The 27988-nt window shown below is 37.9% G+C and overlaps 1 protein-coding gene across 1 annotated transcript; it reads left to right on the forward strand.

Annotated features, from left to right (window-relative positions):
- Positions 1 to 2692: 2692 nt before the first annotated feature.
- On the forward strand, positions 2693 to 15464 carry LOC137716219 (uncharacterized). The gene is made up of 17 exons (XM_068455646.1): positions 2693 to 3155; positions 3267 to 3357; positions 3464 to 3582; positions 3950 to 4140; positions 4242 to 4452; positions 5799 to 6036; positions 6294 to 6712; positions 7604 to 7739; positions 8048 to 8253; positions 8420 to 8763; positions 8930 to 9026; positions 9099 to 9317; positions 10126 to 10365; positions 13461 to 13670; positions 13909 to 14178; positions 14328 to 14531; positions 14956 to 15464. The coding sequence occupies exons 1-17, from the start codon at positions 2883 to 2885 to the stop codon at positions 15118 to 15120; spliced, it is 3633 nt and encodes a 1210-aa protein (XP_068311747.1). The 5' UTR covers positions 2693 to 2882; the 3' UTR covers positions 15121 to 15464.
- The last annotated feature ends 12524 nt before the right edge of the window (positions 15465 to 27988 follow it).

Genomic DNA, 27988 nt, shown 5'->3' on the forward strand with positions numbered 1-27988 from the left:
TTTAGGCCTATTACTCAGCCATTTTTGAAATGAATTCAGAAGAGTTATCATGACCAAGCTGATTGGCTCTAGTGCAAATGGGAGATTGTTGGAAATGTGCCCTAAAAGTCAATCATATGATGATACTTTACGGACATTTCACATGTTAAACTAATCTAGTTTAATATATATATATATATATATAAAGGGCAAAGATTATTGTTTAAGCTGTCTCATATAAATGTTATATGCTTAAACGATAAGTCCAAGGAATATGTAATTAAGAGAATGTGATCTAAAAAAGTTAGATTCATGAGACCATTCTCTTTTGTATACATATCCTAAACGTTCCCAATCATAGGATTGCCAATTGGGCATTAACAGCCCGTTAAGATCAGTACATGCTATGTCTTCTCTTAGAGAGAGTGACTAGTCTCGAGTCATTGGTGTGACTGACACCAAAACAAGTATGTAAGTGCTCAACAAAGAATAAGTCCACTGAACACGATCAACAAGGAGTTCTCGTACTCATGTCACATGAGAACTCATGGTTGGGATAATGCAAAGTAGTCCTTTGACCTGAGGCATCATAGTTGTCCTGTGGTTAGGTCATTGATCTTTGGCTATGTCAAAGTCACTCCGTCAGAGGGTGTCCACGTCATAGTTAGGGTTAAGCCACTTAGCCATGGAGGCAAGTGAATGCGCAACAAGGGATCTCTAACCTTCAAACCGTTTGAGGGAGAATACTCTATGATATGATTAAGAATCTCTGGCCAGAGTATGAATTAGATTTAGGAAATCGTTCCAAATCATGTTCAAAGTAATCATATAAGTAAAAGAATCACATTAGATAGTAGACATGAATAAACTATCAAACCAAACAATGTGGTTCAAGAGTATTGTATTAGAGAAATACCGTATTGCATTGTAATCCTAAAATGAATAGGTTCTCCACCTCTTCTGATTAGCCTCAGTAGTCATGACATACTACCAGGTGTCACTGATGGTTTATGCAAGCCCTAAAGGTGTATAATCACTAAAGGGAGAATTGAAAGTAAGTTTCAATTCACAATCGATTTGAAGAGTTCTAATCTACCACTGCCTCGCTAAAAAGAACCTAATGGATTGTACACCAAGTAAGGTAGAGATTGAAGAAACAACGGAGATGAGTAAGGATAATTAAATGGTTTAATTATTTATGGCTAGGATTAATTAATATGTTAATTAATCAAACGAATATGTTCATTATAGACCTCTGGTTAGTTTTGGGCCGCAAGGCCCAATGAGATTTGAATGTCAAGCCCATTAACTCAAGTTGTATGACAACTTGAAACAAAAAGGGCCTCAAAGCCCAAAGAACCCAATATGGCTGGCCATAAGAGTGAGGGGTAGTAAACTTGGCTTAATTGCAAGTTTGCCACTCCATTATGAGGTGGTATAAAGACAACTTTATAGCCATTTCATCCTTAGGGTTTATTTTGGAAAAAAAAGATGAGAATACGAGCTTTCATTTTCTCTTTAGGAGGCCGGCCACCTTCGAGAAATTATTGGCATCTATTTCATCCAAGGTCACTCATCTCTTCATCAATGCTTTCTTTGGTGTGGAGACTTAGAGGTTCTCTATTTTGGGAACTTGGAGAATCCATTCTACCATCCTCCTCCAAGAAATCCATGGAGCTAAGAAGAAAGGAATGAAGACCCTCTCTCTTGGGTGATTAGCCTTTGCTTATGCAAAGAGGAATCAACAAAGGTATAAGATTTCTCAACTCACTTTGTTTTGAGTTCAGCCTTGGTTCACCATAACTACTAGGCTTTGAATTTGATGGGTTAAATTTTGTTTTCGAGTGCATACAAGCATGATTCCGCCTTTTAATTGTTAATAGCATGCATAAATGTTGCTCAAATGAACTTGTTTTCACAAATATTTCCTTCAACCATTACCTTTCCACAGTCTCATCGTCTCACCACCATCTTTGACGCGACCACCATCGCCGCCACCACCACTTCCTTCTCCCCCATCACTAGCGCCATCATGGCCACCACCACCTTCATCGTCTCACTGTCGCCGCTGGAACCACTGCAGCTACTACTGTCCTCGTCTCACCATGAACACCACCACTTGCACTTCCCTTACCACCACCATAACATTCTCTACCGCCATTACCCCAACCCCCACAACCTTCTCCATCACAATCACCCACACGTCCATGGCAACAACCACCTCCACCATCTCACCACCGCCACCACCATCTTTGACACCACTACCTCCCACCACCATTGCCATCACTAACACCACCGTTGCTATTACCACCATTGTCTCACCAAACACCACCATCTTCATATCCATTTTCATCACCACTAGCAGCATATTATCCATCTCCATCACCCCCACCACAAGGGTGGCCGCCGCCACCACCACCATCTTAGTTACACTACAAAAACATTAATACCAAGCACAAATTTATTATTATTTTATAGACATTTTAGATATTAATAAAGACAGTTTTGATTTTTTCATTAAAAAAAAAAAATTCTCGGATTAAACTACTAAACATACAAAATCCTATTTCTCGTAATCTCTTAACATTTCGCAGGACATTATCAAATGGACCCTTAATTTGCCTTTAATCGGGTCATGGGTTTATTTCTTGCGTTCGGGTTTTAAAACCCCATTTAAATCTCAGCAACCCATCCAATCCTATGGCTCGTATCACTTTCCCAAAACCCCGTAGTCTCTCGCAAGAGAGAAAAGGTTTCAATAAGGCCGGTGCACAGCACCACAAAACCGAGAGCAACAAAAACTACCAGCCGCCACACCACTGCGGAAGCCATTGCCGCAGCTCGAAGCACACAACCACTGTACATCTGTTCCGCGACCTCTAGGGTTTCTCAATCAGGTCGCCATGGCGATAGACAGCGGAACCAAGGAGCAGCCGCACAAGGAGCACAGGTCCCGGCAGTCGGGCGCCAAGGCCGACAAGAAGAAGAAGCCGGACGCCTCCCAAAACGGCAAGAAGCCAAACCCAAAGGCTTTCGCTTGCCAATCAGCCGGGAAAGCCAAGCGTCTTCAGTCTCGCACCGTCGAGAAGCAGCAGCGCCGCCTTCACGTCCCCACCATCGACCGTTCGTACGGCGAGCCGGCTCCGTATGTCGTTCTGGTTCATGGACCTCCGAAGGTACATATAATCACTGCAATATATTTCCTGCATTGTGTAAATCTCGTTCGAACTGCAGTTAATTTGTTCGAATTGATAATTTTTATTGCATTTCTTATTGTTTATTTGTAGGTTGGGAAGTCTTTGTTGATTAAGTCGCTTGTGAAGCATTATACCAAGCATAATTTACCGGATGTTCGAGGCCCGATTACCATTGTTTCAGGTGCCAAGTTTCAACCTTTACTTCTGATATTGCAATATTTGTTTTATATAATTTGATGTTGGATTGAGGACTGTTGGTTAAACGCTTGATTAATTGATTGTGTTAGGGAAGCAAAGGCGGGTACAGTTTGTGGAGTGCCCTAATGATATCAATGGTATGATTGATGCCGCAAAGTTTGCTGATTTGGCACTACTACTTATAGACGGAAGCTACGGTTTTGAAATGGTGAGACTCGAGACAATTAATCTTCTTATGTTTTCGTCTATCGCCTCCACTTGGATGGTTTAAATTCAATGGAAATCCCAACACCGACCGAAGTATGTAACTTTTTTTATTAGAATATTTATGAGTTCAACTCGTCTCATGCTTTTGAACAAGCGCACAAGTGTGAGGGTGTGCACACACACTCATAGATGTCATTAATATGTATACGGGCATGGCTCTGCTTCAATGTTGATTCGGTGGATGTTCTTGGTTTTGTGATACCTCTCATTTGTTACTCAGGGATTCATTTAGCTTATCATTTTATCCATCAATATACTGTGAAGATATTTATATTATAATATTGTATTGCCTTCACTTATTTTTGCAGGAAACATTTGAATTCCTGAATATATTACAAGTTCATGGTTTCCCAAAGGTTATGGGAGTTCTTACACACCTCGACAAGTTTAAAGATGTAAAGAAATTAAGGAAAACAAAGCAGCACCTCAAACATCGTTTCTGGACTGAAATATATGATGGAGCTAAATTGTTTTATTTATCTGGTCTCATTCATGGAAAGTAAGTAGTAACTCTCTGCGATCCAGTCAATGTGTGAAAGTTGACAACTATTATGAATTCAATTCATATTTCATAATTATCTTCCCCCTGCTTTAAAATAGGTATGTCAAGCGTGAAGTTCACAACCTGGCGCGTTTCATATCCGTTATGAAGTTTCATCCTTTATCTTGGAGAACTGCTCATCCTTATGTTTTGGTAGATCGTTTTGAAGATGTCACTCCACCTGAAAAAGTGCGTTTGAATAATAAATGCGATAGAAATGTCACATTGTATGGGTATTTGCGGGGATGTAACATGAGAAAAGGAACAAAGGTACGTGCTTGACTTATAGAGCTTGTCTTATTACCTTTACAAATTTATGTGAATTAATTTAGAGTTTTACTGTGAATAAAAGGAGCCTATAACTAGGTCAAGAGAGGTTCTTTAATGCTATACTGGAATTCCAAATGAAGGGATCGAGCCAGGAATTCATTTTCGTTGTGACAACTTTTAAATGAAAAGCTCCTTTGTTTTGTTCAAACTTGGCAGTCTAGATTATTGCCCCCCAGCACACATTTTTGGGTTGGTTACTTGGTGCTCCTGTAACAGGCCTGTCTCAGCCAAAAATAGATAACAGAGAATACATTGGATTATATGAGATTTGGATAACGTAGGATTGATTGCTGGAATGCCACTGAATAAGCACCCATTTGGGTTAAGTTATAGGCTTATAGAATTATAAACAAACTCAAACAACAGTAGGGCTCGCTTGGTTGAATCAGGTCAGATCAACTGGGGCAAGCATTAAGTGGATAATGTTACCCATTAAAAATGCATCTTAGGGGTCCGCTTTTTGGGATGTGTTAGGATCCTAGTTATCGGGCTTCAATGGGCGTCTGCTCTCCTTGTCTAATGCCAGCCCAATTAATGTTGTCTAAAGCCCGTAATACTTTTCTAATGAAAATGCTACCCATCAAAAAGGCATCTTAGGGGTTCAGCTTTTTGGGATGTGTTAGGATCCTAGTTATTGGGCTTCAACGGGCTTCTACTCTCCCTGTCTAATGCCAACCCAATTAATGTTGTCAAATATAAAAGTACTACGGGGCTTTAGACAACATTAATTGGGCTGGCATTAGACAAGGAGAGTACGTTGAAGCCCAATAACTAGGATCCTAACAGGATGAGATACAAAATCAGTAGTGTTTTGAGGCTTTTTAAGCAGTTCTATTTTTTTATTTGAAAATATCTTTCAAGAGTGCATTTGAAAATTAATGGTTGTGTAATCTGATGCTTGGGAAAGTTAATTGTTTCAACTAAATACTGATGCATATGATTGTGTAACTTGATACCTTCTTTTTTCTTGTTGGATTTTTTAAGGTTTCCTGTTCTCCTAGTGAGAATCCCAAAAATCACAAGAATATTTTTTATACTCACTGTAATATCTAGCATAACATTTTCTTTTTATACTAAGAAGCTCCGGATATAAGTAAATATGATTGTGCATTGTTTATATGTGTTCAAAATTCTAGGAACTTTGCAAAATGTTTTTTGGCATTTTTGCTTAAGAATTAATTGATATTGGAGTCAGTCTCACAGGAAAGACAACACTCTGAAAATATAATTCGTACTCTTTTTGTTTTTTGTCGATATATAGTTGTCTGATGTACATTGTGTATCAGATTCATATTGCAGGTGTTGGGGATTACAGTTTAGCTGGCATGACAGGATTAGCTGATCCTTGTCCTTTACCCTCAGCTGCCAAAAAGAAGGGACTGCGTGATAAGGAAAAACTGTTTTATGCACCTATGTCTGGACTTGGGGATCTCCTGTATGATAAAGATGCTGTCTATATAAACATAAATGACCACTTTGTCCAGTTTTCAAACCTTGATGAAAAAGGCGAAGCAACAAAACAAGGTTTTTATATATTTTGTTATTATTTTTGTATGCATGTTAGTGCATGTGGTTGAGCATTTCAAAGATACATATATTTAGTTTGATTCCATTCTATGTACATCTCTGTCACAATCTCTCCCTAGTTCATTTTTGAAGAAGAGAATCTCTTTCTTACATTGACACCTTCGATTTTTATTTTTGAAGGAAAAGTCATGTTTCTTTTTCTCCTTTTGCTTCAATCAATTTCCTCCCTTGACACTCGTGTTCTCTTGTAACAGGAAACCCCCAAGATGTGGGTGTGGCTTTGGTAAAATCTCTTCAGAACACAAAATATTCGGTTGATGAAAAGTTAGAGGAGAGCTTCATTAATCTATTTAGCCGGAAGCCCAATTTATTATTGAGTGCTCATAGTGATGGAATAGATATTGATGAATCACGAGAACAGAATCTTATGATAGAGCCTGTAGAGGAATATCAGTCTGGGGAAGCTGTCAAAGGTGATGGTTCTGCTGAAGAAAGCGATGCGGAGGATTCTGATGGTTCAGAATCAGAATCTTTATATAAGAATGAAGCAGCTCCTAAAGATGCATCAGATGCTACTCTTAAAGATCACTTGAAAGAACATGTTGAGATTCATGATGGAAGGTCAAGGCGAAAAGTTATCTTTAGAAATGACCTTGATCATAACAATATGGAGGTGAACAAAGTTAAACTTATCATGCCTGCTGAATAGAAATCATCAATGTTTTAAACAACTAGTTTTAAGATTCACCTAGGTGGTTTTTGGGGTGGGGCTATGAAGAAAACACCTATGCCAAGTGGGAGTGGGCTATAGACTAGCCTAAACGCCTAGGTTATTGCCTAGACTGATTTGGGCAGGGTTTTATAAATTCATGCTAATTTTATGTTTCTAACTTAGTTTCTATTAGTTTATTATGACTTTATGACGTGAATTATAGAAATGATAATAATAGTCAAATATTTGATTGCTTGACATGCTTGCTTGATTGTTTACAAAATATTATAATAATTTTAGGTACCATGAGGCTATTGCTTCATGCCTCGAGGCAATCGCCTAGACAAGGCAATCACCTAGACGAGGCTATCCATGAAACGGCTTGGCCTCACCTTGGCCTTAGAAAATATGATGTGTGTGTGTGTTTGCCCACAGGCAAAAAATATGATGGAGGTCCTACAAATCAAAAAGCTTTTATTTTTATTTACCACTTTGGTGTTTGCATGGTTATGTTATTGCTCAATCGGCATTTTAGTTTGTTAGATGACTTCCATTATTATTGAATATAAACAATCTAATATTTTTTTTCTTCTCATTTACTTTATTAATGTCTAATCGTGGTCATAGTTCTATGAAACTAAGCAGTGTAATTTTGTTTCTGGTGGACTCTACCATCATGTAAATTCTGGATTGAGCGTTGGATATATATGCATGATAGATGTAAATTCTTCTAAACACCAATTTTTCTGATTATGGATGTGAAGAATCAATAATACAAGTAGTGGAAAGAAATCTATATATGGATGAAACCAGAAATCTTATGCCCATGTTCTCTACATTATTCCATTATAGGATTCAGCTGAAGAGGCTGAAGAAGAAGGTGACAATGATGACGACGACGACGATGACAACAATAATGATGTTGATAATCAGGGATCTTCTGGTTCAGAGTCTTCAGCAGAAGATGAAGATGTCCATGAAACAGATGGTAAATTTACTCCTAATTTGCAAATTTGTTGTATGGTGTGAAATTCTTATTTTCTATGCAAGAGCTATGCATATGTTTTGTATATCAGATACAATACAAGCATACAACATTTTTGGGTGAACGGTTTGTGATGCCAAACCCTATATTGTGTATGTTGATAAAAGTTAAAAATAAATAAGAAACTGGTATATAACTGAAAATGTTATCCATCATTTTCCTACATATTGTAATGTTTCTATTTGTTAGATTCCACAATGTATTTCTGTTCTCTAATTCTATCTACCCCCTTTTTTTTCACCTCATACTAGATGAAACGGGGAACATTGCAAAGTGGAAAGAATCTTTGGTAGAAAGGGCTTCTTCAAGGCAAACTATTAACCTTATGCAACTTGTATATGGGAAATCAACATCAATGCCAACAACTTCTAGCAATGAAGATCATGATAGCAGTAGTGCAGATGATGAAAGTGATGAAGATGATGACTTTTTTGTGCCAAAAGGAGAAGGAAACAAGGTTTGTTCTGGAAACTACTAGTTTATATCTCACTGTAACAGGTGCATGCTTTTTTTTTACATAAGACGGAATCATATATCTTTCCATTCTGAGGTAACTTATTGGGATAACCTTCATAACTGAAGAGTGCGTGTTTCATTTTATTGTTTTTGTTTTGTTTATGCAGAAACATAGAGGAATAGAAAGTGGAAACTGGGATGTTGAGGACTGTTCCAAATTCACAAATTATTCGAATCTCAAAGACTGGAAAGAGGAAAAGTTTAGAGAGGGTATTTGTGATCGTTTTGTCACTGGTGATTGGTCGAAAGCTTCTCAAAGAAATCAACCCACAGAAGCTAAAGTTGAAGATGATGATGATCTTTATGGTGACTTTGAAGATTTAGAAACAGGTGAGAAGCATGGTGGGAATAATTCAGATGACGCAAGCAATGGTGCAGACCACAAGGAAGATTCGGCCAAAGGGGAGAGAAGGCTGAAAAAGCTATCTCTTCGTGCAAAGTTTGATGCTCAATATCCTTTTCACTTGAAATATCTTCTTAATGTATTTTTCAAAAAATTACATATTGCTCTTCCACCACTAAAAACCAAGGAACGTTTCTGTTTTGTGTTTGGTCATATTTTGTGTATATTTGTAGAGAAATTCTGAAATTACTTTTGTATCCTTAATTTAACCAACGTTTGATGGAGCTGAGGCATCTGAAGAGGAGCTTGATACTAAACCTGAAGGCAAGTTTGGTCGAGACCAACCCAAAGAAAGTGACTACTTTGACAAGGTAAAATTCCTGCATATATTTAAGATTGTTTAGCACAACACGGTTGTGGGAGCTCACGCCTAGTTCTTCCAGTTGAAGGATGAGATTGAACTTCGGAAGCAAATGAATATTGCTGAACTCAATGAACTGGATGAGGCCACCCAATTAGAAGTAGAGGGTTTTCGGACAGGGACATACCTACGGTTGGAGGTTCATGATGTCCCTTATGAGATGGTTGAATATTTTGATCCCTGTCATCCTATTTTGGTTGGAGGAATTGGTCTTGGTGAAGAAAATGTCGGACACATGCAGGTTAGTGCACATTAAAATATCTAATTTTACTGCTTTTGTTTTTCCTTTTATACTGGCCCTCCCCGCTTGCATGTGTACGATAGCTTCTCTATTTCATGCTCATGAAGAATTAATGTGTGGTTGTATTTTAATAAAACTATTATGTTATTTATTGGTGGTTTTAGACAAATAGATAATAACCAAGTGATTTAAACATAGAAAGAGGCACGAAAAAAGTGATTTACACAGAGATTTGTATTCGAATTTTTTTGCCTCGTTTACTTAACATGAATTGCTAAGAGACTGTAAAACGTTAAAAGGGAAAATTGTGAATGCCACTCAAACTAAAAATCTTGTCACCTCCTAGACTCATGTATTAGTGCAAATGTACTCCATTATTTTCTATGAAAGTTTAGTCAAAACGTATCATCTGCAACACATGCGAGCCATTTTTCAAGGTTATTACCACTTGAAGACAACTAGATGACTTAGGGTAAAAATTTAATTGATTAAAGCTTGTGGAACATATCTTTGCTTCCTTGAAGACAAGCTGTAGTCAAAGAAATTCTTACCCCAACATGTGATGAATTTTGACGGGATTTCTAGCAGAGTTCGATAGAGGTGGTACATCCAAGTTAAAAGTGGTATTTACGCACACCCATAAGTCCAGGTGGCATTGGTGCAAATTTCCCAGGTTAAAATATGTCAAGGTCTTAATAGGCAGTCACTCTTAGTGATTAGCACTTGCACAGCCCCTTATGAGTTCAATGTTCACATATATTTATGAAGAATTTTAATCTCATCAGATGATGTCATCCATTTCTTTCAGGTCAGGTTAAAGCGGCATAGGTGGCACAAGAAAGTACTTAAGAATAACGATCCCCTTATTGTTTCTATTGGGTGGAGGAGATACCAAACAATACCAGTTTATGCTATTGAGGATCGCAATGGAAGGCATCGCATGCTTAAGTACACTCCTGAACACATGCATTGCCTGGCAATGTTTTGGGGCCCTCTTGCCCCTCCTAATACTGGTGTGGTTGCTTTCCAGAATTTATCAAACAATCAGGTTTGACAAGTTTCTTTTCTTTTCGTTTTTGTCTTATTTTTATGTTTCTTTCATCTCTTTGTAATTTGTAGCTTGCAAAGCTACTTTAAATATATGTTTCATATAAAATTCATCTAATTAGGACTAAGTTTGTTGAGAATATCGCGTTTAAGAATGGGAAAAAATAGAACAAACTCCGGAAATCGAAAACAAATAACCAAGATAAATAACACCAAGAATTTATGTGGTTCGGCAATATGTGCCTACATCCACGTGACAACAACAATCTTTCACTATATCAATAATGAGTACAACCAATAATCTTGCCAAATCTCTAGAATTAGGAATTGACGAAAAACCTGAAAGAACAAGAAGAAATACACTATCTCTTTTCTTTTCTCTCGCACACACTTTACAATATTCTCTCACTCTAATCCCTTGAGTGGTATACAATTTATTGTTTTGCTCTCTTCTCAAAACTAGTACAATAGTCCCTTTATATAAACATAATAAAGGTCTTCTTCAATAAAGATTACTAATCCTATTTGGAATCTAGTTATGAATCCTTCTCCAATTGAGAAACTAACTCCAATTGTGAAAACAATTTAATCTTCTAAGACTATAATTCCTTATAGATGTAGGACAACTTATCATGGGTTGGAAAAAACCCAACAATCTCCCCCTCCAGACCATGAGGAAGGTATACCAAAAAAAAATGTGATTGCTCCTCTTGACCAAATTCCCATTGATCGAATGTTTCATGACCAGACTCCCCCTGATCAAACTACCCATAATCAAGCTCCTCTTGATCGAACTACTTATTAACCAAGACCCTCTTGATTAGACTTCTCTTGACCAAGCTCCCCCTGATCGCAATACCCATCGTCATTGGCAAAGGCAATTATAGACTTCTTTGCCAGAAAACCATCAATCATCTGCATTAAAGAAGCTCTTCATCGAAGGTCACAACACCTGCAGTATTGTTCCCATCCTTTTGTTCCTTTTTCCATTTACGACAATGCTTCTTCATGTGACCCTTTTTCCCACAATAGTGGCATTCACCATTGAATCTCGTCTCACCAGAATTTTTGCCTCTTTTCTCTGTGACAAAGAGTTGTCCAGCGCCTGCACCTGAAGCTTTTCTCCTTGTTTCTTCATTAAACATGCTATCCTTAACAGCATCCATCGATAGTACGCCATTAGAAGCCGAATTGCTTACAGTTACGATGAAGGTTTCCCAACTATCTGGCAAGGATCCTAGCAATAAAAGTGCTAGCAGCTCTTCTTCAATATTCAAACCCATACTGGCTACCTGATTGATCATGTTCTGAAAGTTCTTCAAGTGCTTGGTTACACTAACATCTTCCGCATACTTCATGTTGACAAGCTCTTTGATAAGGAATGCTTTCTTGGCAGCGGTCTTCTTCTCAAAGAGGGATTCTAACTTCTTCCAAAGAGCTTGCGCATCAGTTTCTTTAGACACATGGTGATAGATGCTCTCATCCACCCATTGTCTAATCGTACCAATAGTTTTACGATTCATCTTGGTCCAATTGGCATCAGACTTATTTGCTGGCTTGCTATTAATACCTTCAATTGGCTCATGGAGATCTTTACAATAAAGCATGTCCTCCATTCTTGATTTCCACGTAACCCAGTTGGAGCGGGTGAGTTTCATCATAATTGCACCCTCCATTCTAAACAAATATCAGCCAAACCTGGCTCTGATACCACTTGTTGAGAATATCGCATTTAAGAATGGGAAAAAATAGAACAAACTCTGGAAATCGAAAACAAATAACCAAGATAAATGACACCAAGAATTTACGTGGTTTGGCAATATGTGCCTACGTCCATGGGACAGCAACAACAATCTTTCACTATATCAATAATGAGTACAACCAATAATCTTGCCAAACCTCTAGAACTAGGAATTGATGAAAAACCTGAAAGAACAAGAACGAGAAATACACTATCTCTTTTCTTTTCTCTCGCACACACTTCACAATATTCTCTCACTCTAATCCCTTGAGTGGTGTACAATTTATTGTTTTGCTCTCTTCTCAAAACTAGTACAATAGTCCCTTTATATAGACATAATAAGGGTCTTCTTCAAAGTCTCTCATTATTCAGAACAGTGGAGATTTCGATCAATGTGTTTTCGCCTCTCCCATTCAGGCTCTCTCGAATTGAAACCATTATGCATGGGTAAGGTTTCAACTCTGCCACATCTGTTGGTAATGGAGAGTTTGGAACTTGGGAAGTACTACTCAAACTTTGTTAATCGGACAATAAGATGGCCACATCGTCAACTCCTAATAAACCAAATAAGAAAATAAGCTGCAAGGTCATGTAGTAGAGGCTAGCTTACTACAGCTTTGCGATTTGATGATTTTGGACAGTCGCTTGAAGTTCGACTCTCTTCCAGTGCTACTCTCTCTTAAACATCATGCGTCTTCTTGGATTCTTGTGTTTCTTTTGCACCATAGACATATTTGTCTCTTAGGAATCTAAACCTGTTTTCTGCCCTTTGCTGAGCTACAGTACCAATCGAGTACGTAATTTCAATCCACAACACACTGGTCTATGTCTTGTTCTTGCACTTAAGTGCTGGTTATGCTATTTTCTCTCCTTTAAGACAATTTTTATTTAACCAGCCTAGACCTGGAACGCAAGTTGAGTTTGTGATTTCACAGGCTACCTGTATAAGGTGTCCTTGAATGTCTAGGTTTAATTTCATATAAACAGATTTTATGGAATGACGTTGATTTGGAAAGGAAGTAAATGGTGTTCGAATATGATATCCAGGCCACATTGACCTGTTTGGTTTGAACATTGTGTTTACTTACCTTTCATGAACTCTTCCTGTGGATTTTCTTGCTTAGTGGGTCTACTAAACCTTTTGTCAATTAGCCTATTTATAAGGTTCCTCCTCTCTCGTTCTACCCACTGAAATAAAAAGAAAACACACAAGATGAAAAATGACAAAACTAATCATTCAGAAACCTTTGTGCCGCATTATTTATTTTCCCAATTTTCTCTTTTCATTTGAATTTTCGAATTTTAAGGCTACACTGTGTTTCTTTGTTCCTAAGCTACTTTATTTGATTTGACAGGCACAATTTAGGATCACAGCAACTGCAATTGTGCTTGAGTTCAACCATGCATCACGAATAGTGAAGAAACTCAAACTAGTTGGTCACCCCTGCAAGATTTTCAAGAACACTGCCCTTGTAAAGGATATGTTCACCTCGGATCTTGAAATAGCTCGATTTGAAGGTGCTGCTGTTCGAACTGTCAGTGGAATCCGGGGGCAGGTCAAAAAGGTATGAACTGTCAGTGCTGCTGTATTTCTAACTGGAAGATATTCGTTTTTGCTATTGTTGAGCTGGCATTGAGATCGAGTATGCACACACACGCACACACACGTGTGTGTGTGTGTGTGTATTCACAAGTAACAGACACATAAGCTCTTTACAGATTGTAATTAAATTTGTGAGCGCATTTCGTCATATGGCCCACGATGCTAATATAATTTACTTTTATTAATATTAACCTTGACAGGCTGCGAAAGAAGAAATTGGTAACCAACCAAAAAAGATGGGTGGACAACCAAAAGAAGGGATTGCTAGGTGCACCTTTGAGGACAAAATTAAGATGAGTGACATTGTTTTTTTGCGTGCTTGGACTCGAGTTGAAGTTCCTCGATTTTACAACCCATTGACGACGTCCCTGCAACCTCGCGACAAGACCTGGCAAGGGATGAAAACTACTACTGAATTGAGGAGAGAACATAATATTCCTATTCCTGTCAATAAGGATTCACTTTACAAGGTAATATTTGATGATGTGAAGCTACTTATTGCAGCAGCACATGGTTTCTCACTCTAAATTCTGCCCCGGCAGTACTTCTGCCTCTCTTTCTTTAGTTTTTCTTTGTCCTGTTCTTGTCAATTGTAATTTTCTTTTCTGTGTGTCAACAGCAAATTGAAAGGAAGTTGAAGAAGTTCAATCCGTTGGTGATTCCTAAGTCACTGCAAGCTGTGCTGCCATTCGGAACAAAGCCTAAGGATATTCCCAGTAGGAAAAGGCCACTTCTTGAAAACAGAAGAGCTGTTATCATGGAGCCTCACGAACGTAAAGTTCATACTCTTGTTCAGCATCTTGGATTAATACGAAACGAGAAGGTATGCACCTTAAGACATAATGTGTTTGAACCCTCGTCCTTAGTGCAACACTAATCCACAGTCACAACTTGCCAGGGTGTGGCAGGCATATATCTGTTTGAGTAACCGAATGTAATAGATGATTACTTTTTTGAGTTTTGACACATGGAGCTTGCGTATCACCTTGAAAGCAAACCTCAGAGTATGCCTGAAGTGTGACCAGTTTAATATTCCCGCTATCTTGACTAGTTTTAAAGTCATCGACCGTTTGCTAACCATTTTGTATTTGGCTTTTTCACTTTTGGGGTAGAAAGAATATAAGAAGGGGGTGTCCCCTATCTGAAGAAACTGTTATGTCATTTCATGTTTTGTCTTTGTTTTGAAGACTCTTTTATGCAGTTCAATAATTTTTTAAGGTATTTCAACTTCACATCCGCTTTTGCAGATGAAGAAGCGCAAGCTAAAAGATGATAAAAAGAGGAAAGAAATTGAAGTCCAGAAAGTCAAAGAAGAACAAGTGTCTAAAAAGCGCCAGAGGGAAGAACGACGGGAGAGATACCGGGCACAAGATAAAATGAAGAAGAAAATTAGGAGAAGCACAGAGGACTGATGGATGCACAAAGGTTTGAACATACTACTCTGCTGCTTGGGGAAACTGGGTCGGTGAGCTGACTGAAAAGAAAGATAAAGTGGTACGCGGATCACGTCTACAAATACAGTGAGACTAGGGATGTCTTTTGCAATTCGCTGCATTCGAGGATTTGATAGTCTCAGAAACACGACCCAGATGGGGGGTTCGGACAGTCCCCTTGGAAAGATAAAACGACGTGTGAGAATTTTTGATGTGCATTTTTGTGCCTTGAATGTGTTTGTTCTTGGCTTCCTGAATTAAGTTTTAGGAAGCGATACAGATGTGAGTGATTTGTGAGTAATGAGACTTGAATTCGGGTACAATGTTTTTGTCAAATGCAGGATCAAGTTGGATTGAAAATTTTGATTTTAATTTCAATCCGCTTTCAATTATAAAATTTTGAGTTTTGGAGCACCCGAATCAAGTACTAGATTCGTTGAATACCGAGCACTTGAAAAAATTTCCGTCAACTCGACTTAAATAATTGTGCCTGTCCCTTCTTTTTAGGGGTTGAGATATTGGAGTGAGGATCCTTGCCGGATTCTGTTTGTGAGGATTATGGGGATCCTCAAATCACATATGTTTCACAATTATCGTAGATTCTTTTATTTAAAATTGAATATAAACAGTATCTGATGAAAACTGACCGCATGATGTACAATGAACGGATCTGATTGGAGGATTTTCAGAATCTTCACAAAGAGGATCGGCGAGAATCCTCACTCGAGACATTGTACTGGTCTTTTTAGTCAGTCCTTGTTATTTATTTAAGGAAAACTAATGAAAGTGACCAAAACTTTGAGTTTTAACGATAAGTACAAAATAAAGGGTAAAGTGAATAGTATCATAATTGACTTTTTAGTGAAAAATGTGGTTTTTCGTTAAAGTGAACAGTACCGAGAGTTTTTTGTTAAAGTTTTCATTTATTTATCTGTTTCCAGGCGTGGATTTACTCGAAGAATAATTACATCATATATCAATATACTTTATTATTTTTTGGGGCAACTTAGTCTATGTCCCCTCACCTTGTAATGTTATTTAAATTTAGGAGGCATTTTTCGCCTGATGCCTATTTGTGGGGTGGGTGGGTGGGGGAATAAGACCATCTTTTAAGGAAATGTCAAATTATAAGAGTTAAATTACAATTGATGATTAATGTGACAATTTGAAGTCTTATGTTAAATTTTATACTTTTTCAACCAAATTGTCAAAATGTTATTTTATTATTTAAATAGATCGAGCTTTAAATGGTTATAGTTATAAAAAAAAAAGTGTTGAAACAAAATTTTTATTTGTTCAAATGTTAGTGAAATAAAGACCTACTATTAAAATAAATTAAAAATAAATTTCATATTGATGTCAAATTTGATTCCAAATTACAAAGCCTCAAATCCAATCAACAATCCAATCAATAAGTAACACTTCAGTTGGAGAGACTTTTGATGTCAAATATGCAGAGTAGCATTCTATTTAGGATTTTAATATCTCATTTGAAGATGTTCAAATAGATGCACATCTGATGTGGTAGAAACTAACACACAAATTAAACCCTATAAATTATGCAATCGTAGTATGAGTAAGTAGGGATCATTCTATTCCGGGAATTAGAAGGGATGCTAATCAACACAAATTAAACTTATAAAACTGAAAACTAAGTTAAACTAAAAACAAAACAATGACTGGGGGGATTTGAACGAATTTAATTAAAACGAAAGTAAAGTGCAACAAGTAAATTAAGTTGTGAATGAAATATGGATGAAATGATAGCTAAAAGATTCTTCTCCACACAGGAAACATATGCATGCAAATCGATTTCCAGTTATTCTTCCTCTAAACCATGAATGACAATGCCCCAAATTAACTGTGAACAACACTAATTAATTCTCAAATTTTCCTGAGTTCATTGAATTAGATTCAGCGACGGAACCAAATTATTCTTTTCAAGTTCCCTAACTATAAAAAGCATGATAGAGATACATCTCAAAGATCATTAAGTTATGTGAAAATCATAAGCATTCGTAACTATGAAAAGGATGATACTCCTGCCAAGAATTTACTTAACTCAATCATGACTAGTGACATTTACTACTTGCAAATATAAGTTCATAACGATTACGCGAAATTCCCTTATATTCTAATATCAAATCCTTGCATGCAAACTAAGTGTGCACCCTTAATAAGAATACAAGAATAAGTTCTCTATAAAGTAGATAAGTAAATCGCGTTCATGTTTTATGAAACAACAACTGGATGTAATCAATTTAAATAAAACATATGATCATGGCTTTAAATTCACCTCTAGCTAAAAAGAAACTTAGTTACATATGTTCATCATAACTGAAAAACAATCTAAATAAACATTGAAACCTAAAACAAAAATGGAAAGAACCCTAAAAACTCTAGCAACTTCAATGGATGAATGGTAGTCATGGCACCCTTTAAATCTCTGCAGGAATTTCATATATATATGGGAAAATGGTTGAATCCAAGGAGGAAAGGATTTTGGCATTTTGAAATATTTTAGGACTCTAAGAATCAAGTAGAGAGTGTTGGAATGTGATTAGGATTCCTCCTTGCAGCTGGAAATAAGATAAGATTGGATAAAGATAGGATAGGATAGGATAAGATAATGTTCCTCTCCAACTAGGATTCCTCTTTCTTGTGTAACTCCTTGCCTTCCAAGCCTCAACTTTAATTTCTCCAGATTTTAGCACATGTCTAGCACCATTTAAACACCAAAAACGTTTAGCCCATATACTATCCACGCATGCTATCCAATCCAAGTCCAAAACTGCTCCAAATTGCTCCATTTAGCTATTTATTGTCATCTTTACCAACTAGACCTACAATAATATGAAAATAACTTAAATTACCAAAATAAATGGAAATTAACTAAGTAAATGCAAAGAAATAAGATAACAAAGTCGCATAAATATGCTCCTATCAATAGCCATGTGTTATTGCTTGATGTCAGTTCCCAAAAAAAAATTTCCTTCCGCAACAACATCTTGCGCTTTAATGCATAAATGGAATAATTATTATGTTGAACAAAAAAAAAAAAAATAATTAGTTAAGGGAGACTTTAAATTCGGTCTTTAGTCACTAACACTCTTTGACTAAAATTTTAATGGTATTCAAATTTTGGTCAAATAGTCTTGACTTTGTACATCTCATTATATTACTATTAATATGACACACCTCGACCCAAAATGTCCACCTGGATTCCGAATCGAGCTTGATGAACAAATTATATTTCTTGCAAGTGCACGAATCGATATGATTGTATAGCAAGCAATTATGAGTGTCGTACCCACTTGGATTTGTAAAGTCACCTAACTAAGTCCAATTTTGTAGTACCCACTAGAATAAAAATAACGAAAACAACTAAACTACGAAATTCAAATAATTAACCGAAGAGAAGTTGATCAAGTAATCTTAAGTGCAGTAAATTAAAGAGAATTTATGTAAATGATTTCTGAAAATAATGGTTGAAACACTAGGTATCTGACTTCACCATATCAATCCAATTCTATGTCATTAGATAAGTTAGTAAGAACAATTCAATTCAGGTTCTAAGGTTTGTTCTCTCTTTATTATGATTATCCATTAGGCGTCTGGGTGTAACCAAGTGCTCTTAATCATCAACTTAACCATGGTGTCTAGTCTAAGTCAATAATAAAAAATCCATTAAGTGCAAGAAGAACAAAGAAAACCAAAAAGTGTCTTAGCATGGCTTCTGCATCAACATTAGTTCATTCACTCAAGAGAGCTATCTCAAGGCGAAGTATATGGCGTCTACTATGACCTTGTCTCATATGTCTAAAAATTCATATTAAAGGTAGCTAATCAATAACATGAACATAAAGAATGATTTAAGCATAATGAATGAAACTAGAAACCCTTGAATTGATAAAAGAAATAAGTTAACTATGACATAAAATTATCATGAAGGCTACATCGGATCTCTAATAAAGAAATTAGTTCATCACGACCATCAAATTATAATAAGACATAATTATCACAATCATGATCACCAAGTCTGAAAAGATGTAAAAGAAAACAATGGAGAACCCACTCGGTGTTGGTGTCTTCCTTAGGTCAATTCGCTAAAACCGTATGATCAAATGCATTTCTCCCTCTTTCCACATTGTTGCTATCCCCTCTTTTTACAAACATCCAAGGAATATATAGTTAGGTTTAGGTTAGGCTTTGCTTTGCCACAATTATTTATCCAAGCCCATACAAGAATCCCAACATGTTTTTGTTCGAGCAGGAATTTCACTAGGGAGGATCCCTGGCGCGAGCACATAGCTCCCCGAGGAGTTGGCACTTTGGTTGTTTGTCGGGCTCCTGCTTGTTGAGAGGCTGCAAGAGGAGAACAAAGTTAGTTTTGAAAGGTGCCTTTGTGGGGCCTTAGGTGTAGGCCTTGAGACTCGCAATCAAAACTAACTAAGTGCTTAGGCCTGCCATTACCATCTCAGTATGGCAGATGTAAAACAAGTGTGTTTAAATTGATTACTTGTGGCCCAAGTTATTCTGACTTCTTATTATTAAAGGATTGTCATAGATAGGTTAAGTCTACATTAAGTTCTTTTCTGTGCCTTGAGATCAATGACTTTTAGTTCATTATCTTGTATGCTTTAAAGGGTGGAAATCCAGATCTGACTAAGTCATCAGTTCGATCCTCATTTTGGCTTTTATGATAGTAAAACTACTAAGTGAACCAGATCTGAGAACCAATGGAACTTTTGATCACCAACTGACTAGAAATAACTTGAATATATATTGGAGAGTAAATCATACTAGATCTACTAATTGAAAGACGAAACAAAGAGAGTCGGGCAAGATTTCATCTTGTCGGGCAAGGTCGAACGTCTTGCAATCTCTTTTCTTTGTGATTACAAAGGGTTGTGTGTTTAAAATGGATGGATGGTAAACAAGTTTGCATGAGAGAATCGATAATACGCCACTAGGGGTGATAACAGAGCTTTATACTAGACAAAAGATGGCTTTTGTAGGAGATTATCCTGAAAAGGATTGAAATCTGGGCTAATTACAACTTTTAGATGCAAATTTGGCTTAAGAGCAGAATTTGTATGTTTGTTTGTTTGATTTGTTGAGTGTCCTTGTCTCTGGGACTTCTTCCTCCTTTTATAGACATTTGATCTTGACTGTTACAAGCTTTGCCTGAAAGCACTTCAGTGAATCATGATCTTTTTTACATGTTCTGCCATTAGAAAGTGCTTTTGGGCTAAGAGTAGGTTGATTTCCATCGGTTGTCACTTTTCTTGTAAGCACATAGCCTTTTCATTAATGAGGAGTCACCATCTTGTCTTGAGATGGATAGCTGGGCTTGGTGCTGGGCCTCAGGTGAGTTTCTCCACTTTAGCTCTTTTAGGCTTCCATTCCTTTAAGTCTAAAGTTCAAATATTAACCTAAACAGTGCCCCCTTCAATCGTTGTTGAGCCTGTAAACCGAGGCCTAAATAATGATTGAACAACTGCCTACGCCTTCACTCTGGACTCATAGCGTTGGTTAACAAGAACCTTTGCACTAACCCACGAACTCTATCGTTAAATATTCACCTATTATATAATCCTTTCTTAATCTCTTTAGCTAAGCACCTTTAACCAATTCGACCCCTTTTAATTTCCAAAACCCCTCAGAATTCCTAAAGTTCAAATTTTTTGAAATCTTTCTTATTCTTTAACTCTTCCTTCTTGGTTCCAAATTTCATCTCATCTTCTCTTTAAGATTATCCAATGACACCTACAGTTGCCTGGATTCAATCTCCCTACGAGATTGGTAAGGGGATTTTCATCATGGGCCGTTTTCTTAATGGCCTTCGTCACCCTCGGACAGGCTTGCACACTAAGCTCTTCCTCAAGGAGGGAGGAGTGCACTCCTTTGGATCTGCATGGACTTCTCAGTCACTGGCTTCTTTATCATCCTCAGAAAAATGTACTACATCCAACTTCAGTTTCAGGACTTCTATGGCTTTATTGGGTAGCCGAGCAGCATTAATCATACCGGTATATCCTACATGTGGATGTAAAGCTAACCTTCCTCATATTAACATCCACAAGCCTAAACTTCCCCACAGCTTCTGCTTTCTTGATCAATTTATCATCATAGGTGTATGCTTCAGGATCAACTACCACGATAATGTCAAAGACCTTGGTAGGACTCGTGGAAGAAGGCTCTTCACTGATTTGAACGTCGAGCTTATACATGAAAGTGGCAGTGGCCATTAGTAACTACTTAGCAAGATCTCCTGCCAATCAGCTTCATCAGAAGCCTAAAGAGGTCAAGAGAATAAATGTTGAAATCTAACGATGCTGAAGCATAGTTAGCTAATAGTATCATTCTAGGATAACTTCCTTAGTCCAGGATGTAGAACTTTTAAACTGATTCTAATGTAACTTCCACATTCAATGAAATAAAAATGATTTCTTTAATCGACTTTGGCTTGCACTTCTCTCTTGAAACTCGATTGTGATGGGTAAATAAGCTATCTTTAAACTTCCCGCAATGTTTACACTTCTTCAATGTAGCAACCCTGACATCCCACAAGGTTGGGTGATACTTCTTCAAAAACTTAGCATTAATAGGATGCCTCTGCAAACTCCCTTCCAAATCTGCCAAATAATATCCCCTTTTGTCCAATGCTTGGTGAATAATGAAAGGACCTTCCATACTCTCATTCTTTGAAGTTCTTCAACTTCACCTTTTTATTGTATGCTCGGGCAACAACTTTCTTGCCTTCCTAGCCTGAATTGATTCTGAATTCTAACAAAACTCACATTAATTTCCATAGGGATTATAGCATCTTGCCCGAAGGTTAAGGCATAAGGAGTAGTTCCACCAAGATCTTGTTGGAAGTCCTATAAGCCCACAAAGTATTTATCAACTTCTCATGCCATTTCTCTTGACTCTCGGCCACCATCCTTTTAATAATATTCACCAAGATCTTATTGCTGGCTTCTGCTTGGCCGTTTGACTGGGGGTAGTAAGGACTAGATTGGACCATCTTTATCTTGAACTTACTGGGAAACTCCTCCACTTTTTTTTTGAAATAAAAGATGGCCCACATTCAATGATAATTGTCTCGGGCACCTTAAATCTGTGTAAGATCTTGGTTTCAATGAATTTCTTGACTGCAGTTGAAGTGATAGTCTTCACAGCTGAAGCCTCTACCCACTTGGTGAAGTAATACATTGCCACGATTGTGAACATGTGTCCTTTGCTAAAGGCTGGGTGAATTTGCCCGATAAAGCCCATTACCCATTCTTTGAAGAGCCAAGGCTTGACCACGGGATTTAAGGGTATTGAGGGCACATGTTAGAGAGGTTCATACCTTTGGCATTCTTCACACCTTTGGGCATAAGCTTTGCAATCTTTCTCCATCTTGGGCTAGAAATAACCATATCTCCTAAGAAGCCACCTCATCTTAGTTTCTGCCTGATGTGCTCCACAGATCCCTTCATGGACTTCAGCCATTATCCTCATTGATTCTTCCTGGCCTAAGCATTTCAACATTAGTCCGTCTGGAGTATTTCTTAGCAAATTTTCCTTCCACACAACGTAGTTAGTTGCTTGTTGTCTATTCCTCTTACTTATGGGGAAGGATGAATCATATAAATACTGAAGAAGTGGTGTCCTCCAATCTTTCACCTTTATCTGATCAGTCATCACATCTAAGTTGAATCCCCTTTCAAAGATAGAAAGGAGATTTCTTTTATGAACCTCTATGTTCCCTTCAAACTTTCTTTCTTGGATCTGTGCTCCAGAAGCCAATTGTGCCATCTCATTGGCAATTGCATTTGCTCCCTTAGGGATGTAGCTGACCAGTATTTCAATGCCTCAATAACTCAATAACTGAGTGGCCGCTAAGTAATAATCGATCATGGCGATATGTCTGCACTTGTACTCTTCATTTAGTTGATTGATCACCAACTCTGAATCACCAAAAACTTCAACTTCAGTTGCCCCCAACTCTATCAAGATCTCCAGGCCAATTATAAGTGCCTCATACTATGCCCGATTGTTGGTAGTTTCCTGATAGTCTAGGAGGAATGAATAATAATGGTGAGCACCTTTGGGATCAATGATAACAATCCGCCTCCTGAAGCACTATGAGTGCAAGAACCATCAAAATACAGTTTTCATAGAGTGATCCAAAGCATGGATACCCTTTTTATCTCTTACTGGATCTATTCTTCCTTGCTTGAGAAGGCTTTGTTTGGCGGGATCCACACACTGACCATTTCCAGAGTTCTTAAAACATTGATAATCTCCTCCCGGGACTCTTAGTGTTTAGTCAAGAAGTCTACAATTGCTTGTCCCTTGATTGCTCCCAGTTTGCATTGGTTTCGACAACATGTACTTGATCACATCTGTCTTGGCAATGATATGGATGTGGCAAGGTAACATGTAGTGCCTTAGCTTGCATGCAGTGAAGTATAGAGTCGGGCATAACCTTTCCACTGGGGTATATCTTGTCTCTACCTCAGTAAGGATTCTACTGAGGTAGTAGATTGCTTGGTCTTTCCCATCTTCATTGTTTTGAGCTAGCAAGCTTCTTATCGATTTTTCAGAGGCAGAAATATAAAGCTTTAAAGGCTTCCCTTTTTGAGGTGGCATAAGCATAGATAGAGAGGCCAAGTAAGTCTTTATTCTGTCAAAGGCTTCTTGATGTGGTGACCTCACTCAAATTCTTCTTTGTCTTTTAATCTGAGCAAAGGAGTTAATAGTTGAATCTTGCCCACCAAGTTAGTGATGAATCTTTTCAATAAGTTGAATTTCCCTAGCAGCCTTTGCAGTTGAACTTTGTTGGTGGAATGAGGTGTTCCCATTATTGCTAGAGCCTTGTTTTTGTCGACCTCTACCCCTCTTTGGTGAACAAGGAATTCTAAAAAGTTGCCCGACCTTACCCCAAAAGCACATTTCTTGGGATTCATTTGCAACTTATGGGTCTTCATTCTTGTTAAGGCTTGTCTGAGGTCCACCAGGTGCTGTTCTTCAGTTTTACATTTTACCACGATATCATCAATATATACTTCCATGCTATGGCTGATTAAGTCATGAAAAATGGCGTTCATTTCTCTTTGATAAGTTGCACCGGTATTTTTGAGCCCAAATGGCATTACCAAATATTCATATGCTCCAACATGACATGGGCATCTAAAAGCTGTTTTATGTATATATTTCTTAGCCATTTTTATTTGATTGTAACCAGCATTCCCATCCATAAAAGATAAGACTTTGTGTTGGCAACTGCATCTATAGATAAATCAGCCATGGGCATAGGGTATTTATCTTTAGACGTGGCTCCATTAATGTTTCTATAGTCAGCACAACATTTAACTGCATTAGTTATAGCTTTTAATACAGGTACAATGTTGGCCAACCACTCGACATACTTGGTAGGCCTAATAAATCCAGCCTTTACCAGCCTTTCGATCTCTTCTTTGACCTTTTCTTCTATCTCTTTTGACATCCTCCATGGTGCTTTCTTGACAGGTTTAAACCCCTCCTTAATAGGCATTCTGTGTTTTACTAAGGTTCATCTAAACCTGGCATCTCGGTGTAGTGTGAAGCAAAACAGTCTTTAAATTCATGTAGAAGGATAACAATCTTTGCTCGACCCTCGGTTTCCAACAAACCACTGATTTGTATAGGTCTCGGATCCTCCTAAGTTACCAAATCAATGGTCTCCAAGGGGTCTTGTACTTCTAGGGCCAGTTTGTTCGGTTCTGCACACAAGAATTCAACTTACTTTGGATTTTCGGGCAAGTCTTTTGGCCCGTCCAAGTCATATATACATTCAACCATTTCTATGGCTGGTTCTAATTCTTTCCCAAAAAATTCTTCTTTACTCATCTGGCTACTAGAAGTTTCTCTGTTCCAATCATTTTCTTCCTTGGCTGAGTTTACTTTTTCTTGCTTTCTTTCTTTCCTATCCACTAACAGTCTTTTTATTAAAGACCTGACTGCAACCACTTGGTCCTTCCTTTTCTGTTCTGACATTATTGGTGTTGGGGAGTTGGGATGATATGGGGCTGATCCCATTCTTCCCTTGTAAGAGATAGCCCTTGTTCCAGGAGCTTTTAGGCCATCACCTTCGTCGGGCAGTCGTTCTTATCAGCTCATGAGCATTAAAGAATCCCAATACTGGGATTGTAGAAATTGGCTTCTGCAATGTTGGTTGTAGGGGGAATGACCATGATTCGGTCTCCACTATCTCCCAAGATCTAGGTCTTACTTCCCCTTCTTCATGGTAGATAGCCACTTGTTAGTGTAAGATAGATGGCACAGAGAAACTCTGATGAATCCAATCAATTCCTAGTAAAGCTCTGTAAGTGGAAATACTATCCACAATGAAGAAATGGAAACTGTTAAGTTCCTGGGGATGAAATCTTCCTCACTTCTACATACTCTCTTCATTTGCTTGTAAGGCAACACGTTGACTGTAGCTCCACCATTAATCAAGACCCTCTGGAAGGGTACTCCTTCCAAATGAGCAATTACGTATATGGGTTTGAGATGGTTGGCCATAGCCAAATTCGAGTGGTTAAAGATCATCCTATCTGTGTATATCATCTTAGGCTCCTTACTTGTGGGCTCGGCCAAACTTGTTCTACCTGACTCTTCTTTTCCCGCTCATTTAACACTAACATTTGCCATTATAGGTTATGTTGCTAAGTAGTCACCCTCCATTGTGGTAGGTTGATCATGCTCAGCACAAAACATGGCAGATAAAACATATGTCATGTTTACGTGGAAGTTGCTAGGTCCAGATAAGTCATTCTTCTTGCCCGCAAGGTGGTTTATGAATTCGTTTAACTAGGCTTCTGCTTTTACGGGTAGCATCAGCTTGGGTACTTTTTCTTCCCGGGTTATGTCAAAGTTTGGCATTTGTTCTGGAACCTCGCAGAGAGTGTCAACTAACAATGGTGCGGGTAACCCCTTCTTAGGTGAGATAGTTCCAAAGCATATTGGTTTTGGGCTCCATCTTAGGTTTGGCATCATCACTATGTCCTCTTGAGCTCCCCTCATGATTATGTATTTTCCAGGATGGGGATTCTGCGGCATATGGTCTTCTTCCCCTTTGGTCTTGCTATTAGCCTTATCCACCTCATTCTTGGTTCTCTAATGGAGTTGATATCTTTCCCCATTAGGTATCTTCTCAAACTTTACATTCTCAGAAGTTTCTAAGGTAGTGGGGACTTTCAATGAATTCATGTAGGCTTTATGTTGCCTCTGGACCCTCCTAATCATGGAGGCTCTCATTTCTTTAACAGGCCTTCCATCATTTTCGACCACATACCATTTCCGCCCGAGTTGGGCAGGATTCTTCTTTGTGACTGGATTCACGATCTTCCCCTTTACTCTAACATCTCCACCAATATAGCTTGGTTGGGGAGGCCTTTCATCCACCCAACTTGGCACCTTGGCTTATTTGTCCTCCACCTCTTTAGAAGCTTTGTAATTCCTAAACACTTCTGACAAGCTCTTTGGTTGAGAGTTTCCTCCCAACCATTGGAAAACATTCCTAAAGGTTTCCTTCTCAACTGCCCGCATGATGTTTCTATGAGCTTCTTGCTTTTCTTTGTCTCTTCTTTTGATCAGCTCCTAATCAATAATGGCTCATATCGCCAGGACCTCGAGCTCGCATTCATATTGGCATCAGCCACACAAAACTACTCATTTGATTATGGCTGCATTGGGCTTATCGGGCAACTTGATAGCCTATTCACTATCTCTGACAGCAAGTGGGTAAGCCTTGTTCAAGTAGTTCTGAAGCGATCCGGAGTCACAGTTGTTAAGAATGAAGCTAGTGAGTGCCTATATGTGTGTAAAATAGTTGGAGAGTCTGTACAGACTATCGGAAAATAAATAGCACCACACGCAAGGATCACTTTCCAGTCCCATTCATTAATCAAATGTTAGAAAGGTTAGCTGGTCATTCTCATTATCGCTTTCTTGATGGTTATTCTGGATATAATCAGATTGCAGTTGCTTCGGAGGATTAAGAAAATACGACTTTCACATGTCCATTTGGCACATTTGCATATTGGAGGATGCCGTTTGGACTTTGCAATGCCCCTGCCACATTTCAAAGGTGTATGGTAAGTATCTTTTCTGATATGATTGAGAAAATAATTGAAGTGTTCATTGATGATTTTTCAGTTTATGGTGATTCTTTTGATACATGTCTACATAATTGATGCGAAAATAGTTAAGCACACAAATTAACCCTCTTGTTGTCAAATTGTAGTAAGGATGCAAGTAGAGATCGTTCTAGACCGGGGATTAGGAGGGCTTGCTAAAACCTCTAAACTGACTCAAAAATATAAAAAACAAAGTTAAAAACGTTCACAAATACTCAAAGGACTCAAAACAGGTTCAAAAGACTCAAAACTGCCTAAAAACACTAAATAGGCAGTTTTTGACCTTAAACACAATTTTGGACGAAATTAAGGTTATGGTTTGATTCAAAACACTTTAAAACACAAATTAAACAGATTCTAAACAATATAGAACAAGAAAATAAAGGGGGGGTTTTGATTTGACGAAAATTGAAATAACAAAACAAAGTATAGAACTAGGCAGATTGTAAAACGAATTTTGAAAACAAGATGATGGATGGATTAGTTAGAGGTCCATTCTCCACACATGACATATTTGTATATGAATCGACTTTCCAATTGCTTTTCAGTAACTATGATGCTCAACACCCCAAGTTAATCGTGATGCACTAATTAACCATCAGATTTCCTTATGTTATTGAATTGGATGATGCATGCGACAATTCAAATCATTCTCCAACGGTCCTTAACATGAA

Source organism: Pyrus communis, chromosome 14, assembly GCF_963583255.1.
Source record: "Pyrus communis chromosome 14, drPyrComm1.1, whole genome shotgun sequence".
Taxonomy (NCBI): Eukaryota; Viridiplantae; Streptophyta; class Magnoliopsida; order Rosales; family Rosaceae; genus Pyrus; species Pyrus communis.

Bases quoted from the DNA above. Each gene is read 5' to 3' on its own strand.
- LOC137716219 (XM_068455646.1), top strand. From the start codon at position 2,883: ATGGCGATAGACAGCGGAACCAAGGAGCAGCCGCACAAGGAGCACAGG. The intron at 6,037-6,293 runs GTTTTTATATAT...CTCTTGTAACAG, and splicing joins AGGCGAAGCAACAAAACAAG to GAAACCCCCAAGATGTGGGT. The intron at 9,027-9,098 runs GTAAAATTCCTG...TAGTTCTTCCAG, and splicing joins AAAGTGACTACTTTGACAAG to TTGAAGGATGAGATTGAACT.